Raw genomic sequence first — 18,263 nt, 5'->3', positions numbered from 1 at the left:
AGATTATTTTTGTTCTTTGTGTAGATAACGAGTTACAGTCCAATTCATTTTCTGGTAGTCTGGAACTCTGTGGAGAACATAGAGCTGCTTCTTATAGATCCAAATCAGAACTGGAATCTCTCAGATCTCCTTCTTCTTATCAAAATAGGTAAATGTAGATATGCTCACTGCCTGCATTTCAAATACCAGGTTGCTAGAGCATATACACCGTTTCTCAGTATAAAATGTTGCTGACAAAACAATTTTATTAGTTCTCCAGATGCACATGCTTAGTGACTCTGGAAATTGCTAGAAATATTTTGATCTGAATCTTTGCTACTTGGCATAGTATTTCAGTGGTACTTATTATTGGTTTGCAAAGTATTTTTTGCAATTTGAACCTGGAAAGTATATACTTTTCCCCAAGTATATTATGAAACTGTCTTCCATTACATATCATATACATCTCAGGCCTGTGCTGAATTGGACCAGATATTCTACTGTTCCACTAACTGATTTATAGTAGAATTTTTGTATGCTAAAAAGTTCTCCAACTTTATCTTATTTTGCATTACTAAAAGTAGTTTCTGAAGATTGGGGAAATCTATAACTCAGCAAAAGGAGCTGCAATCAAAACTAAATCAGCAGAAATCTTTGTTTTGTGTATGTAGGAAAACATTTTAATAAGATGCATTAGTTAACTGGTGTATTTTTAAATATTGGAAACTTTGGGAAATAATACTGTCTTGACAAAATGTATTAAGTGAATAGTATTGAACTATGGGAATGCTATTTTATAAGCTATGTTAGTGTATTTTAGGGATGTGATGTAGGGATGGGTTGCTGCCAGTTCACTACACGCATACCAGATGTATACTGTGCGTGCACGCGCAGTTGACTGCTAATTGCCCAGAACATGCAAAAATGATTAAAAAAACAGGCCGGGGAACCAGTTTGCGGTGTGGTGAGTCTGCCGTCCCTATTGGTTGGGCGACCCAATCCAGATTTCCACTACTGGCTTGCACGAACCCGTGCCAACTGGTAGCAATCCACCTCTGATGTGATGGCTCATTGGTTAAAGACGCTGAACTTGTCAGGTGGGCAGTTGACATCCCAGATTCAAGACCTGAGCTCCGCACAATGGGATAAGCTCCCATTATTTGCCCTAGCTCCTGCCCAGTTAGCAGATTAAAAGCATGCAAATGCAAGTAGATTAATAGATACCAAATTCGGTGTAAAGGTAACAACATTCTATGTGCCTTTGGTGTATAGCCATCCTGGCGTGATGGCCAAAATTGTCTTTGGACAACACTGGCTCCCTCACCAAGAAACAGAGGTGAGCATCACTCCCTAGAGTCGGACACAACTGAGGAAAACTTTTACCTTATTAGTGCATTTATCAATTGAAAGCCTCTGTGGCTAGTCAACAAGAACTTCAAATAGTACATATGTCAAGTGCAATTGTAATAATTGTAGACTACTTTTCAATGTAACCTGCCTCAATTTCTTTTGTTGAATCTTTTATTGCAATGCTTTTTTAAAGATGCATATCAATGATGCCAAGTAAGAATTTGTTTAATGTTAATGGACAGGAAAAATACCTGGTAAGTGTAAATTGATAAATTGCATTTCTTCAGGGCATTACAGTATATATTTACTTTTCTAATGTTTAGGAAATTGGATTATTTTCAGTATTTATAAACTGCCAGATATTTTGCAACATTCAGTAACATTTTTGTGTTTCTCTTTTCTAAGGTATCAGGGCGTCCATACTGATGTCAGCCCAGCATCCCCTGCATCTTCTCAGCTGCAGAATTACGATCCTGATGGATCTTTAACAGATTATTTTAATCGTCTGAAGTCCCTACAGAGACGACTTGGCCAGGTACAGCCAGGTAAATATCACTGTTCTTTTAGTTGCAGTTTCCTCATCTGGTACTCAGACTAAGTTCTACTACATGTAGCCCTCAACTTAAAAGTTCATTTAGTGATTGTTAGAAGTTACAACGGGCCTGAAAAAAGTAACGGCAGTTTTTCATGTTTACAACCATTGTCCCTATGGTTATGTGATGAAAATTTGGACGCTTGGCAACTGGCTCATATTTATGAGCTGCAGGGTACAGGGTCATGAGCACCTTTTGAGACTTTCTGGCAAGCGAAGTCAATGGAGAAGGAAGAATCACTTAACAAGTATTACTAATTTAACAACTGCAGTGATTCACTTAACAACTATGGCAAGAAAAGACATAAAATAGGGAAAACTTCACTTAGCAACTATCTTACTTAGCCAAAAAAAATGTTGGGCTAAATTGTGGTCATAAGTTGAGCACCACCTGTATTGCTGCTTTCAGTAGTTACTATGTTGATTGTACAAGGTTTTTAAGATTCTGAATATTTGTCTTTCTGCCCCACAGAATCTTCACAAATTCAGCTGCATTCTGCTCTCCGAAGATAATCTTTGAAATATTTTTTCCCACCAATATTAACATAAAATGAAATGCCTTCTGCAAATTATCCTGCTGCTGTGCTTTTGTACAATGTTGTGGGACCAACATGAACACAGTTCAACAATTGTATGCAGCTGACCTTGCTGGCACCACACCAAGATTATAAGTTATGTAAAAAGTTAGGCACTTTTTGTTGTTGTTTGAGCCTGGTTATTAAATCTCATGTATATTTGTGGAATGCTAATTTAAACACTTAAATTATTAAAGTGTGTATTTATCAAATGGATTAGAGGGTGAAACTTTTTAAGTATTGATATTACTGAATGCATAGGAGCACAAATCCCCCCCTCCCCCCCAATAAGGTCTAAGTGAAGGACTTTTCACAATTTTATTCTATTTGCTACTGGCATCGCAGAGAGAAATATCACTTCTAGAGACCTATTTTTGTACAGGTAGAACTTTGGATTTTCTGGTTATTTTGTCAAAGTGCTGAAATAAAGATGATTTCATCATTTTAATACGTGTCTGACACTATTTTAAAATGGGTTTTTATGTTCCGATTATAAAATTAATGAAAATGTTGTTTTAAAAGCTTGAATATAATTATTTGTATTGACATCTACATTTATCAGTCCTTCACAGAAAAAACTCAACTTTAGAATAGTTTTCTTGGGATTATAAATACAGTAGACCCAAGCTAACAGAAACTTGTTGCCGCAAAGACGATAGCATTTAAATGAAGAATTGTTGTGTATTTGTCTGAATACTAGAATACATTCTAATATATATAAAATTCCATTTCTATCTATTCTAATAATACAGTATATATTCCATTAGAATATTAAAAAGTGAATGAATTGGATTGAAATACTAAAAATCCACCTTTTTACGATACATGATGATATATGACAAGTATAGTACAGTACTGATCAGTTTTCATTCTCTTTAATTAAAAACATTACTGAAGGTCAAATAGTTAAATGACAATATTTCTCCACTGTTCATTCTATATACCCGGTTACATAACAATGATTAAACATTTCAAGTTTCTGCAGAACTACTAATATCTCACTAACCATTTTAACAAATCAATATCCCTACTCACTTTCCAATGACTGAATATTCCTAGTTTCTGCAACAGAGCTACTAATAAGTCATCACTTGAACAAATTATTTTTTAAATCCTGCAGATTTTATTGCTATTTTCTTCTTAGAGAGTTGCCATATTTCAATAGCAAATATTTAATATGGTACTTGGAAGAGACCCTGTTTTATATTAACTTATTATGCATCAGGCATCACAGTCATTAAGAGAACAAGATTTGATTTTCCCTTATGATTTTAAACTTTTTTAAAAAAACTATTCAAATTTTATTTTAGAAGAAATAATATCACTTCTGGTAAGTATGTTAATAGCAGTTTTCCAGGAAGGAGTCTTGTTAGTCATACAGAAATTCACTATGCCAATATCTACAAAGTTATAGCAACCTGAAATTGATTTTGTATTTCTAAAAAGTGATGGTATTATGGGTTTTTTCCCATGTTTAAATTATGGCATCTTTTGTGCCTTATGAACCAGTCTCTTTTCACCCATGTTATGTTTGAGCTTTCCAAATTATGTTTAGTAAGAGTTTTACTTAAAAAGAAAAATTAGCTCAAACACATTCAAGTTACTGAAACTTTAAAAAAGGGTAAACTATAACACAAAATTTCAATTTTTCTTTACAAATTACAAGCTACTCTCAACTTCTTTAGCTGTACTAGAAAAGCTTCTCTACAATGTATGTGTGTCATTTGGTGATCTCCTTTTATATATAATTAATGGGTTAGTAGGTGTGTGGATCATAGTTGTATAATTTATGGCAGGAAAGTATCCATTCACTAAATCAAATTCATATAAACGCAGAAGTGTTGTCCAAATTGTCTTAATCTGAATAAATGCAAAGTTCTCTCCAATGCAGCGATGACGACCTAAAAGGATAAAAACACATTGAGTTTCCGTTTTTAAAAATTGTTTCCATGTTATTTAGTGTACTTTAAAAACAACCTAGAATTCTCATTATTTATACATAAAATGCAACCAGAAAATTATTCACACACACCCTCATCCGCTCCCATGAATGATCTTTGAAGGAGCAGTGTACCGAAAAGAAGATGGTGCTTCTGCGTCACAAGGATTCTAGAAAAAGTATATGACATTCATGGACAGAGAGAAAGGTACATCGGTATACATTCATCTTTCATACAAGTAGCCCTCAATTTATGAACACAATTGAGTCCAAAAAGTTACGTTGCTAAGCAAAACATTTGTTAAGTGCCTCAATGGTCATAAGTGTGGAAAATGATCATAAGTTTTTTTCAGTGCCGTAACTTCAAACAGTCACTAAATGAACTGTTAAGTCAAGTACTACTTTTCTATGCATTCTGATTTATAATCAGGTTTTAAAAAACAATCTCATTCTAGATCAGTGATGGCTAACCTTTTTGTTGTTGGGTGCCAAAAATGTGAGTGTGTGCAAAATAGCATGCACGTGCTAGCATCCATAATGCAAAATGCACCCCATGCATGCACAACCCCACCACCACACTCCCCACCACCATGTGTGCCGCACTGCTCGCCACCAAAGAGCCAAGGTGGCGCAGTGGTTAGGGTGCAGTACTGCAGGCCACTTTAGCTGACTGTGATCTGCAGTTCAGCGGTTCTAATCTCACCGGCTCAAGGTCGACTCAGCCTTCCATCCTTCCGAGGTGGGTGAAATGAGGACCCAGACTGTGGGGGCAAGTTGCTGACTCAATTTGCTAAAAAAAATTTGTAAACCGCTTAGAGAGGGCTGAAAGCCCTATGAAGCGGTATATAAGTCTAATAAATAAATAAATAAATAAATAATAAATAAATAAATAAATAAATAAATAAATAAATAAATAAATAAGTGATCTTGGCATTTCCTCGGGGTGCCCTGGGCAGGCCTTTTTCGCCCTAGCCTGGGAGAGGAAAAACCGTGCCCAATGGGCCAACTGGAAATTTGGAAACGATCCGTTTCCAGCTTCCGGGGGGCTAGGGGAGGGCAAAAAACGGCCCCAACCAAAAGTTTTAAAACGATCCACTTCCAGCTTCTGTAGGGTCTCCAGGGGCCTGGGGGAGGCCATTTTCACCCTCCCCAAGCTTCAAGAAAGCCTCCAGAACTGGGGGTGGGTGAAAAACAGAAGTTCCAAACTTCCAGTTGGCCCCTTGAACCCGTCTTCCACAAAAATCAGCAGGCCGGCGCATGCATACGTGCTGGAGCTACAGCTCATTGCCAGCAGATACGGCTCCACGTGTCATCTGTAGTACATGTGCCATAGGTTCGCCATCATGGTTCTAGATAATATTAATCCTTTGTGTAATCCCAGAAAACAGCTCCTTTTTTCCTATCCAGTTATTGCTTTCTCATATTGCATCCCCATTTAACATTGTTCACCTTTCCCAAGATAGCCTTCTCCAGGTACTTTGGGGGGTGGGGGGCATTGTTCTTGGAGAGAATATGCAGCAATTAATTTTAAAATAGGACATCTTACCCTATAGGCATCTCATTCAATTTAATCTTAATTTTTTTCTTGCCATGAACTTTTGGGAATAGCTTTAGCCAATGAACATGAGTAAACATGTGGCCATGTTATGTGTGTGCCACAAAATACAGGCTTATTGGGAATGAGGGAAATCTCCAGGATTGGCTCTGGTTGTTAAGAGTTGCATAGCCAGGTGAGCCAGGTAAACTGAAAATGCACCTCTCCTTCATACTTCCATATAAACTAAGCCAATCATTGGAAGTATTTTCATCACTGATTTCAACAGGACAACTTTTTTTAATAGGACTGTTTGAATTTGCAAATACATTTAATTACTTGAAACATTAGCAATAACTACTTTGGGTGTGGTAACCTTTTTTCCCTAACAATGAATGTCTGTCCGACAGCTCCAGTTTATTAGTTCAAATCATGGGTTATTTTGCTGCTTTTGGGGGGATGGGAGGGACTAATACTATGTAATTCTAGACAACTCCAAAGATAAATTGCAATCAACTATTCATTGCAATAAAATTAGAAGTTGGAAATATAGCGAGGTAGTAACTAAACATACCAGCACCAAATGGCACAAATGCAAACTTTTCTGTAGCTGCAGGATTATCTTGAAGGTAGCGTTCTGGTTTGAACTTTAAATTTTCCATCCAACAATCTTTTAATGTGTGGTTAATAGTAGGAGATACACAAATCTGATGACCAGGTAGAATTGTATAACCAGCAACAGTCTAAAGACAAAACAACATAAAAGCTTAATGATGCCTAAATTACTAAGAAGATACATTAGGAGTTGAGATTCAGAGACAACTATCAATAGCAGAATAAACTACATTTATAGACAATTCCAAAGAGACAATAACAAAGCTAAGAAGAAAACAAACAAAAAACGAGAACATTTCCTCTCAATATTTAGATAAGCAGGGATTAAGACCAGATAAACTATCAAACAGAAAAACAACAGCCTAATCAAGAAACTATTAAAGAGAAATGTACACCGCCAACCAATACTGAAAGGAAAATTACTTTAAACAACCCCTATACTATTGCACTGATAACATTACCTAGTTGGGTATTGCAACATGTGCAAACAAGTTTTATTTTTTTAATATCACCTTAGGTATTTATTCTTATTTACACTATATATATTCAATATAAACCAAATTTCTTACTTGGGGAGTTTTAGCCATCCTCATCATGGTCATAATAGGTGGTCTAAGTCTTAATGTTTCTTTCAAGCAACGATCCAATAAATTCAAATCCTTGAGCTAAAAAAAATGTATTTACAATTTCTTATATTTAGAATGTTTTTAAATGTATATAATTATAAGCTATGATTACATGTACGTGTAGTTGATACTGAAAATCTTCAATGAACCAAATAACTTTGATACAAGCATGAAAGTAATACCTACTTATGACTTAAAATTGCATTCAGAAGAATTTACTCAGCAAAGAAATAGAAATGAGTTGTTAGTATTGGTAGTAATATACATAACTAGTTAGACATATTTGTACATAATATTCACTGCAAAATCTAGACAGGAAGGAAGGAAGAAAGGAAAGAAAAGAAAGAAAAAAAGAAAGCGAGAGGGGGGGGGGAGAGAGAAACAAGCATTGGAATTGGACACCCACTTTCAGGCTAAGAATATAGATGATCAGTTGCCAACCAAAAATACTTTTATAAACACTCATACAGGAATTTTTTGTTTAATACATTTTTTCTTAACATCCATATGCAAAAAACCTTGCAGGTTTAGAATAGTATATTATCCCACTAATGCAAATTTTCTCTGATTCCACATATACATACATTTAAAAGCTATATTGGTAAATAAAAAAAGGAGTAACAGCCTTCAAACCTGATCATAGGTCAATGGTGATAAATCGTCTCCGCACACATTTTTTTGCTCCTCATAACACTGTTCCTGTATTGATTTGTCCCTAGCCAAAAAGAAGCCAAGCCAAGTGCTAGTGGTTGAAGATGTATGCTGGCCTGCTAAGAGCAATCCAATAAGCATCCCAGCAATTTCATCATCTGTTAGCGGTCGTCCATCTCTGAATTTCAAAACATAGATAACACACCAGAATGAGAAGGACAATTGCCAATTTTTGTCAATCCTCTAGACAAAAATTCACAATTTTTTACAACACAGAATTTCAGCATAAGTATCAGTATTATTAAAAAATATTTGTTGCTATTTCTATACTGAATTCAACTTAGAGAGCTTACAAATTTGAAATATTGGAGATTATAGGACTAATCAGGGTAATAAGACATAACAATCTTCTTTATAAATGTCTTAATAAGTCTTTCTAGACATTGATTTATTCTCCATGATTGGTGGAGACAGCAGTCACGTAGGGTTTACTCTGTCCAGTAACCAATAGGGCTGAGTCTACTGATTATAAAGCCTTCCTCCTTGCTGCTCTTCCCCAGTTTTAGCCTCAGCCAGTTCTGAGCTGAAGATGTAGTTGTATTTCTCTGATTATATTGTTCTTTGTTACTAATTGGCTATTTCTAAAACTTTCATATTTCAACCCCTGCCATTCTTGAGATTTGCAGGTAGAGGGAGTGCTTATATTAAGCAAAGAGCTTTGTCCCTCACCTGATTTATTTAAATATAGTTTTAAAATAAAAATTCTTAATGCTGCTATGTCTATATAGAAAATATTTTCAAAAATTTTCACCCTGGATCAAAGTTAGCCTTTTATAGAAGTTTTGCTCCTGGCAACAAGTAGTTTTTGAATTTATCAGATAAATACTTTATGGCAGGGATGGACAATGGATGGTTCTCTAGATGTTAAATGCAACTTCCATCAGAAGTATGGAAGTCAGGCAATATGCTAAAGATGAGAGATAATAGCAATGTAGCTTTAAAATCTGGATTATTATATATTGTCTGTACTTCATGGGATAGGTAAGCACAATTTAATATATGTGGGGCCCAGGGAGTAAATCTGAGTTAACCATGGTTCCTTGAATAAAACCCTGTATACTAAGTCCCCCCCTCCCCAAAAAACTTCTTATGGGATCTATGAACCCCCACCACATAATAGTTTTCTCTCTGAAAATAACATGTATTTTAGATTTTTAATTTTTCCGTTTTCAATTCAATGCTACTTTCTTCTCCTACACAACAAGCTACATTTCAAAATTGTTCTTGTGTTTTATTGATTGAAATTTTGAATCTTATCCTGATTTCTGATTCCTTACACAAGTTTTGTTTTTATTCCCTTTTATTCCTATTAGGATTATAGTAATCCTTATCCAGGTGTTGTAACAGTTTCACATACTTGTAAGTAACATCCAGTAATGTTTGAAGCATGTCATCCTCTCTCGTAGAAGATTGTCTTCGTTTCTGAATTACTTCATAGAAAATAGATTTTAGTTTACGATGGGCTCTATCTCTGCATCTAAAATTAAAAACAAGTTGCAAAATGAAAGGCTTGGATGTTACAAATATTTTTGAACATTTAATTGCCCCCTAAATTCTTTTTTTAGTGCAGGACAAAAGAAATGTCGAATTTTAAAAAGGGCTATTTGTAGTGCATTGCCAAAACTTGACAATTACTTACTGAAAATAATTCATTGCCCAGCCTGCAACCCAATTTGGTCCAGATTTTTTTTTCTTTTGCATAGGAAGAACTGACCCAGTCCACTTCATTTGGTGTTTGAAATTATTGCCTGCACTCTGTAGCTTACAATAAACATAAGCAGGCCAAATAAAACCTTTTTTTTTTTTAATAATGGGTTTGGTTAAGGTGCTGGCTTAGAAACCAGAAGATTAAATTTTAATCATTTCTTAGGCATCAAAGCTGGCTAGAACAGTCACTCTAAGCCCAACCCATGTCACAGGATTGTTATTGTGAAAATAGGAGGAGGAAGGAGTGTTAAATATGTTCACACCCTTGAAGCATATATATGTGGAAGAAAAGGGATAATTTTTTTTAAAAAAATCCTCTTATTGAATTGCTTTTTCTGAAGGTTTCTATACATTTAGCTGCACTCTCTTGCCCAACTGCAGCTAATGTTTGCACTAGATTATCTCCCAGATCCTTTTCAACCCTTATATTCTATGACTCCGTCTTACGAATGGTAGAGCTGGTATAATCACAATGCTATCCAGTTTCAAACACTGTTTAACAGGCCCTTGAATATACTAACCACAATCTATAATGATGGAAAATAATTATACCTAGTAGAAAAGGCTCATAAATCTCTACTATTAGCTTTCAATCCCGAATTAGAGTTTTGAAGACTTTTTCATTGGTAATTTTACTGTGTTAACTGAGAATTTTAATTCCAAAATACATTCCCAAAATTGGATTGGCTTATTCATAAATATATGCAATAATACTTTTTTGCCATGAAAAAGTGCCATCTGTATATAACCCAATTGTTAAAATTAAAACATTTGAAAATATCAAGGGTTAGCTTATCCCTTCACATTTGAAAAACAAGCTTCTAGAATTTGATGGGGCAAAACTGACAGCAACTTGCAATTCAACTAGGAAAGATTGGATTCTGTGAAGTTCAATGGGTAATGCTGGGCATAAAGAGAGATAAGAGTAACATGGTAATGATTTAAAAATAGTAATATGTGTTAGCCTTAAAGAGCACTCTCATCACAAACCAGTAACCAGGATTGCTAGCTCTACTTTTATCACAGCATTAACAGACTTATTCCAAGTCTGAAAATAGTCCTCCCATTCTTCACTTTTATTCTCCCAATTTCTAGGGAAGATCTCCCCTTCTGAGATTTTTTTTCTCATCTCCCCCTCTTTGAATTCAAATTTCATTTATCAAACCATTGAGCAAGCTACAGTTGTTCTTCCTATCTTCAAGGTCATTCCACATACCATTCATTATATTTGATTAATACTGTTCATGGGTGATCAGGATGTTAAAATTAGTTTAGCTGTCATTGCACTATTTCATAATACAATGAAATTAAATGCCATCTTCAGTGTACATTATAATTATAAAAATAAAAACACAAAAACGTATCATTCACATGCTGTATAATTGAAATTGAGAACCCGATACTGCATTAATGTTGGACTATACTGTAAAATTCAATATAGTTACTTATAATATATTACCTGAAGCTGGGCAAAGGCAGCCACCCTGGTAAGAGCCATGCAGCGTGAGTAAATCCCCCATCCAAATCGGCATAGAGCTGTGCTACTTTCTCATTGAGAATGCTTCTTATTTCTTTCCCATGTAAACAGTGGCTTGCGGTCAAAATGATTAGTTCGGAAAGCGCTTCAAATAAATCTGTGAAATTCAACAAGGATTGATTTTAAAAAAATATAGGGTTACTATTTGCAGTCCATTTTTAAAATTACAAAAGTTAATAAGATGAACACAACAAGATCAATCTAATTTTTTTATGATGATTCTTTGGTAGATATTGTTAGATAGAAAGGTAAAAGATGTCTTGGAGCTTGGTAGATGATGAGGAGAGAAGGGATAAGTTGACTTTTTCCTTTTCCCTCCCTCATTGTAAATTAGGCTCCTCTCCAGACTATAAAAGAAACTGCTTGTGCCATGCCCTTCTTGCAGAAGTCAACGCTTGGACTAAAGAGAAACTAACTTGGCAGGCTGGATTGCTGCCAGAGTTTGTTTGCATTGCTGCCAAGGTTTGTCGGACTTGCTGCCAAAGTCTTTATCTATTTGTTTACTTGGCTTTCAGCCACCGAGAGTCTGGACTTGCTATTAAAGGACATTCTCATTAAGCGTGTCTCGGCTTTCGTTACTGGATGGAGGAGGGGGTCAGAACAAATACCTATGGAACTAGAGGGCTACACCAGTTCCTTCCCTCGACAAAAAAAGTTCACCAGTTCCTTTCCTCGACAAAAAAAGCATATCACCACTGAAGCTTGCATTTTAATTCTGGTAAGATCAGTAAAGAAAGGTTTGTACATGGAAATCTAAAACATCACGGGAAAACTAGCCAAGGTCTGCATTCTGCCTAATAAGGAATGCCAAGAGCCAACCCAAAACTAGCCTACTTCTGCACTCAATCACACAACAGTACAGAAGCTCAACAACATTCACAGCCAGCCCTTGCATAAGCCTTGAACAGCCATCAGAAAGCAGAAAATACATTTGTTTATTTAATTGTATTTTCAAACTTATACCAGAGTTCCATCTGATATTTACAGAACTGCCAGTCATGATCTCAACAGAATTTCATCAAGTTTCTGCAAGACAGCAAGTATCATTTCCCACCAATAATGTAGCAAGAAAACAATTAGCAGAATTTCTTAGGGTTTGGAATTGGTGTCATTATTACAATTATCACTGAGGTGTTTCTTCTGACATGGTATATATTTTCTATATAAGATACTATATTTGCCTTCTTTGCTTTGATCAGATTAAATCGTATTGTCCAAATGTAAATGTGTTCAAATGGTATACTTACTTTTTTTCCCTTTATCTCCCCAACTTTTGAAGTATTCTATAGTCTCTTTCTCAATTATTGGTATATGATTTTTAAATTGATTTATGTTCAGACCAGTTTTTAGCATCTTCTTTTGTTCCAAAAATACCTAAAAAATAAAAAGAATATTAATTTCAAAGCAGAATACTTGGCTTATACTAGCCTTTCTCAAACTCTGTATTCTGGAGCACTAGAATCTAAATTCACAGAATTATTACACACACACCGTGTTTCCACGAAAATAAGACAGTGTCTTATTTTCTTTTGCCACTTGGCCTTATTTTTGGGGTGGTCTTATTATTTTTGAGGTGCAAGAGGGGCGAGCGTGGTCATCTCATGGCTGCTGCTGTGTTGCAATATTTTTGGGGAGAGTTCATTTTTGGGGAAGGGCTTATTTTATTTGGGGCTTATTTTAGTGCATACACTCAAAAGCCCGATTGGCCTTATTATCCAAGATCTTATTTTGGGGGGGGGGGGGTGCGCGCGCGCGCACACACACACACACACACACACATATACAAATCTTGGAAGTTTGAAGATACAAAATTCCTTCCACTATTTTTTAACCACCTGAACAATTAGGCAGGTCCTTCCTAGATTTCTTTTTTTGTTAAGCTGCTATGGCTCCTCAATCCCTTGTTTCATTGAATCCTAAATTGCATCTCTTCTACTCACCCCCCAAAATCATCCAAGCATCTCATGACTTCACCCGAAGGTATAAGCCGTGCTATTCAACAGGCAGTCAATAGATGTCCTTTCATCACAAATCCAGCCTTGTTACTGACTTTTTCAAAATGGAGCTCTTTGTCGACAGTAAACCTTTATAATTAGAGCTCTTTTAGAAAAATGCTCTTTTATAATTAAACCTAGTCTGCTGTGTCAATTTTTACATTCTATTTGTATGATTCAGTACTGAAATCTAATTAAACTAATGATTCGTGTAACAATATACATACTGAGTTGGGTACATCATAAGCTACTCCCTTGCCAAAAACAGGAGTCGTTAGCCGTGAATAAACGTCTTCTGCATTCAACTCTTCGTTTTTACTATTGAACAAGAGAGCAGCTGCCTCACTCCCTAGGAGATAGGTGAAGGTCTTTCCCACCATGGTGAAGCTAAACACAGGCCCATACTGCAAGGGACAAATCAATCAGTTAAAAAATAAGAAAAACAAAGAAAAACAGAAGTGCACAACAATGGCATTTTAAACATACAATAGAACCTCTGGGCACAACCATAATTCGTTCCATAACTTTGGTTGCAAACCAATTTGGTCTTGAACCAATTTAACTTAAATGGTGTGGAAGGGGAAATCAACCGCGGGGGGAAAAAATTGAGGATTTTTTGGTTGGAACCCAATTTGGTTGTGGTCAGAGGCATTTGTAGGTTGTACTGGAATTGCATGTGAGTGACAACATAAATACATGAAATACATGTGACAAACGAACACATGATTAAATACTGATGCTCAACACTGCCTTCTCAATTAATTAATCATTTTTTTGCATAAGTAACTGGTAGAGTTGACCAACTTGACAAGTAACCAAACTACATATTCAAATGTCCCTTGCCCTAATTAAAATGTCTACCTGTAGACTATTTGGGGCCTACTTCATTCTTTTTCATCTTCATTATAAAATACTAATTTCACATATTTTACTGAAATTATCATTTAGATCAGTGTTTTTCAAACTCAGCAACTTTAAGATATGTGAACTTCCATTTCCATGCTGGCTGGGAAATTCTGAGTGTTCCCACATCTTAACATTGCCAAGTTTGGAAAATGGTCAGGGTAAGTCCAAGAACAACATGACAATTCAGTCAGAGTTCAGTTCTTTATTTGCTTACACCCAATAGACAGACTCTTGCTAGACCAAATCATTACTTCTTGTTTCCCCTCTCTCTTTAATATCCTATGTCCTTATTGCTTTCTATCACACCAGTTCCTCCTCCCTGGTCACCATATCTCATAAAAACACTGGTTTAGAACCTGAAGCATAGAGGAACCTTCTTCAGTGAGCACTGTAGAAAGCAGCTAAAACGGCCTTCAAGTGCAGTGTTTTCTGAAGCTTGCCCAACAATATTGAGCACCTAAGATTTTCAAAACCAGGTGTCTTTGGGGCATGATTCAGGCTATCCTGCAGCATGTACTAGAGACAATGAGCCTATAGACTGTGCAGCCATTATTTGTGGTGCATGCCAATGGAAAACAACCTGAAGCAGTCACAAAAGGGGAATGGTATATATTGGTCATCATAAAGCCTGTCAGTATCGCAAAGCAACCAACATCTCTCTTCAGGCAGAGGTTTTTGTGGACCCCATTCTCCTAGACTGGATGGGTCTACAATACATGATGGAGTTTCCAATCCTGGACCTCTCTCTACAATGAGGACCACTGGCTTGTATGGCAGGCAGTCCTCAGTCCGGACATATTTTGGCCTAATACTGGAAGAGAATCCTAGGTGTAGTTTCCTTCTGTAACATTGGCTTCATAGCCACCTGATCTTTGCTTTGAGGCAAATTGCTACCATCTCACTTCAGCAAACAAATCATAGGTTGCCTCCAGGGGTGGGTTTCGACCGGTTCGCACCGGTCCCTGCGATCCGGTTGGTCGCTGAACCCGGAAGTAAGTAACTTCCAGGAACGGCGAAGCCCCCCCCCCGCGCCCGCGCGCGCCCACACCCGCTCCTTACCCAGTTTTTTCAAATTTCGCGCTTTCCACGCATGCGCAGAACGCCTGCGCGATCCTCCAGGAGCAGCTGGAGCATCGCGCAGACGCTAGTACGCATGCACGCGCCACGTGCGTGCGCGAGGATGCCGCGTGCGTGCGTGTGTGAGGACGCCGCCGGCCTCGTTCCAACCCATCCGGTTGGAACGGGGCGAGAAACCCACCCCTGGTTGCCTCCATATGTTGTCTACATTGTTTTATCACTTTGCTTAGACCTGCCCTAAGAGTAAATTAGGGGCACAGTGGCTCAATCCTAAAACACTGAGCTTGTCAATCAAAAGGTCGGCAGTTCAGCAGTTCGAATCCCTAGTGCCATGTAATGGAATGAGCTCCCGTTACTTGTCCCAGCTTCCGCCAACCTAGCAGTTCGAAAGCATGTAAAAATGCAAGTACAAAAATAGAAATCACTTTAGTGGGAAAGTAACAGCTTCCATGCTCCTTGGCATTTAGTCTTGCTGGCCACATGATCACGGTGATGTCTTCAGACAGCGCTGGCTCTTCAGCTTTGAAATGGAGATGAGCACTTCCCCCTAGAGTTGGGAACGACTAGCACATATGTGCAAGGAGAACCTTTACCTCTACCTTGAAGAGTAAATTTTTGGTAGATTTTACATGTACCACTAAATGAAATATTAGAACCGCTAACAGGATGACATTTGGAGAAAGAGAAGACATGGGGAAAAGATTACGTACAATACTCTGCTTTTATGCTCCATGAGTAACATCAATATTTGTAGATTTTTTTGGATATGCAATTATGTTTGTCCTTATTTAGTTATGGATTCATTAATTCCTCCAGTTATCCAAAATAAATATTGCTGTTTAAATATTTGGAATAACTGTATTATTACAGAACTATCACACTAGCAGTGCAAAAGGATTAGGCTTACCTTTTCATAAGCATCTTCTAAAAATTGGATAGGATTTTTTCCAAAGGCAATTGCATGTCCCAGAAAAGGGATATTTGATGGAATGTAAGGTGGATACTTCTAAAGATGGAAAAAAAGAAAGCACAGTGGTTAAATGCAGTACTGCAGGCTACTTCAGCTGACTGCAGTTCTGCAGTTTGGCAGTTCAAATTTCACCGGCTCAGGGTTGACTCAGCCTTCCATCCTTCCGAGGTGGGTAAAATGAGGACCCGGATTGTTGGTGGGGGCATTATGCTGACTCTGTAAACCGCTTAGAGAGGGCTGAAAGCCCTATGAAGCGGTATATAAGTCTAACTGCTATTGCTATTATACCTATACACAGAACAGTACACATCTAACCAGACTAGTTTTAAACAACAAATTAAAAATCTTTATTTAATTTCTTGCTTCCCCATCTTTATTAGAAATGAATAAACAAATGTTGAATATGACTACTAAGATTACATTTTTAACAAACAAAAATCTGATTGGAGGAGACTTTTAAGCATACAAAAAAATTGTATGGAATTGATCCCCCAAAATCAGAAGACTATAACTGAAAGAGAAATAAAAATAATGCTAGGTGAACAGATCAAGGGTGCACCAATGATGCTTAAAATGAGTAAGTTCATTTTAACAGTATAACAAGGAAACATTTTACTTTAGGGTATATAACTTTTGGCTAACTTCTGATGCTCCATTATAGGAAAGGAGGACAAATGTTTGTTTTTTTTAATTTTGAATTGGGTAGCAAAATACACTTTTAAGATCTGCAGTTGCTATGAAACCTACTGTCTTTGAAACTTGAAAGATGATAGAAACTGAAGCTGTACATTGGGAAGAAAGGCTCGTGGTCTTTGCCAGAGCTCACTGCCAACACTGGCAGAGAATTCTGGAAGTCACAGCCCCAATATATCTGAAGGGTATCAAATGGGAGCCAGATGATGTGCCATGGCCAGACACCACAATGAACTATGCAATTCTTCCATGCTTTCACCTTTATTGGGGAATATTGAGCACTGGTCTGTCACTATACCCACAGGCTTCTCCCAAGAGATAGTTGCTCTTTTTATTTTGGAAACAAAAGGAAGTTCTCATTATCAATCCGTGAAGGGCAAAGAGAGCCCGTGTGTGCACCCGTGTGTCGCACCTGCACCGGTGCCCTTTTGCACCCCGAGTCACATCAAAGTACTTGCACCGAAGGGTTCATATGGGGAGTGAGACTCAAAACACACACGCACACAGCACACCAACTCCGCCGTAGCTTTAAAGAAAAAAGGATGCCACCTAGCTTCAACTTACTTACCTGGCCGCTGGCAGGCTGTCGCTGTTGCCGAGCGCCCACCTGGAACAAGTAACCCAAGGTCAGGGCAAAAGCAGAGGCGGCCAGAAGCAGGGACAGCGGGCTGTCGGCCGCGACCCTTTCCAGCACAGAGCCACCCGCTTCGAACCACCTTTCCATCACGCCTTCAGCTCGGGAGGATGCGGCGCGGGGATCTCACAAGATGGGTCCGAGAACACTGGGGCTGAACCCGCCGCGGCTGGGCAGATCTCTGCCCATTTGACGAAGAGCGCGCGGCAGCCAATCGGAGAGCGCGCGGCGACGGGGTGACCATGGGGAGTGGGGGGGGACACGGCGTGGGCACGGAGGGTTGGACCATTGCGAGGCGGGGCAATTGTGAGACTGGAAAGCGCTGGAAATGTTTTGTTACTTATATCTCACTCTCTGTGCCTATTCATCTGTTTGGGAGAGATCCCTACGGTCTTTGAATGGCTTGTGTCTGCGATCCAGGACCTTTCTCCCTTACATTACTTCCGAAGCTGCATTAGGTGGATTAATTTTAAAATATGTAGCTAAGAGATGTCTGTTTTACCAAAACCTTAACGTATCCTTGCATTCCTGTATTTAGTATTTGACAGAGTATTCAATAGTATTGGAATATGCAAATAATAAACTATCATATCACAGATTTCTGTGCAGATAATAATCAACAGCTCCCTTTTCTTGGAAGTAGATCTGTTCAGATTGCAATTTCCTTAATTTCCTGGCCAACATTAATTTTCTTCATAACCGTCACATCATAAACAATAGCAAATTTCATATCTTAAAGACCACTCAAATGAGAGATATAAACGAGACTGGAAAAAAATGGATTGACTACATACAAAATAAATACGGGACCAAGAAATTCCAGT

At 37.6% G+C, this 18,263-nt stretch overlaps 2 protein-coding genes across 7 annotated transcripts in view; one reads left to right on the top strand and one right to left on the bottom strand.

The window, feature by feature from the left end:
- The window catches only part of AKAP9 (A-kinase anchoring protein 9), a 104,807-nt gene extending 101,863 nt beyond the window's left edge, over positions 1-2,944 (top strand). For all 5 annotated transcript variants that reach the window (XM_087712620.1, XM_087712619.1, XM_087712622.1 and 2 more), the window contains 3 exons: positions 25-148; positions 1,735-1,874; positions 2,394-2,944. In XM_087712620.1, coding sequence (XP_087568746.1) covers positions 25-148; positions 1,735-1,874; positions 2,394-2,434 — 305 coding nt within the window. In that variant the 3' untranslated portion in view covers positions 2,435-2,944. The remainder of the gene's footprint in view (positions 1-24; positions 149-1,734; positions 1,875-2,393) is intronic.
- A 411-nt stretch (positions 2,945-3,355) lies between these two features.
- Positions 3,356-17,593, bottom strand: CYP51A1 (cytochrome P450 family 51 subfamily A member 1). Of its 2 annotated transcripts, XR_015696326.1 has the most exons (11): positions 17,374-17,593; positions 16,050-16,148; positions 13,387-13,563; positions 12,413-12,539; positions 11,088-11,262; positions 9,279-9,398; positions 7,844-8,039; positions 7,154-7,249; positions 6,544-6,712; positions 4,529-4,605; positions 4,232-4,397 (listed from the first exon to the last, which is right to left on the bottom strand). XR_015696326.1 is itself a non-coding variant. In XM_014052792.2 (10 exons), exons 1-10 carry the CDS (start codon positions 17,527-17,529, stop codon positions 4,201-4,203), a joined length of 1,512 nt encoding a protein of 503 aa, XP_013908267.1. In that variant the 5' UTR covers positions 17,530-17,592; the 3' UTR covers positions 3,356-4,200. The 2 variants fall into 2 exon arrangements, 1 of the variants encoding a protein (XP_013908267.1); XM_014052792.2 differs by lacking the exon at positions 4,529-4,605 and having other exon boundaries at positions 3,356-4,397; positions 17,374-17,592.
- Between the last annotated feature and the right edge of the window lie 670 nt (positions 17,594-18,263).

This window comes from Thamnophis sirtalis, unplaced genomic scaffold (genome assembly GCF_051295495.1).
Source record: "Thamnophis sirtalis isolate CommonGarterSnake01/CBP01778 unplaced genomic scaffold, rThaSir2_p1.2 scaffold_4, whole genome shotgun sequence".
Classification (NCBI taxonomy): Eukaryota; Metazoa; Chordata; class Lepidosauria; order Squamata; family Natricidae; genus Thamnophis; species Thamnophis sirtalis.
Note: the sequence above shows the minus strand (reverse complement) of the source record. Positions and strands in the feature narration are given on the sequence as shown.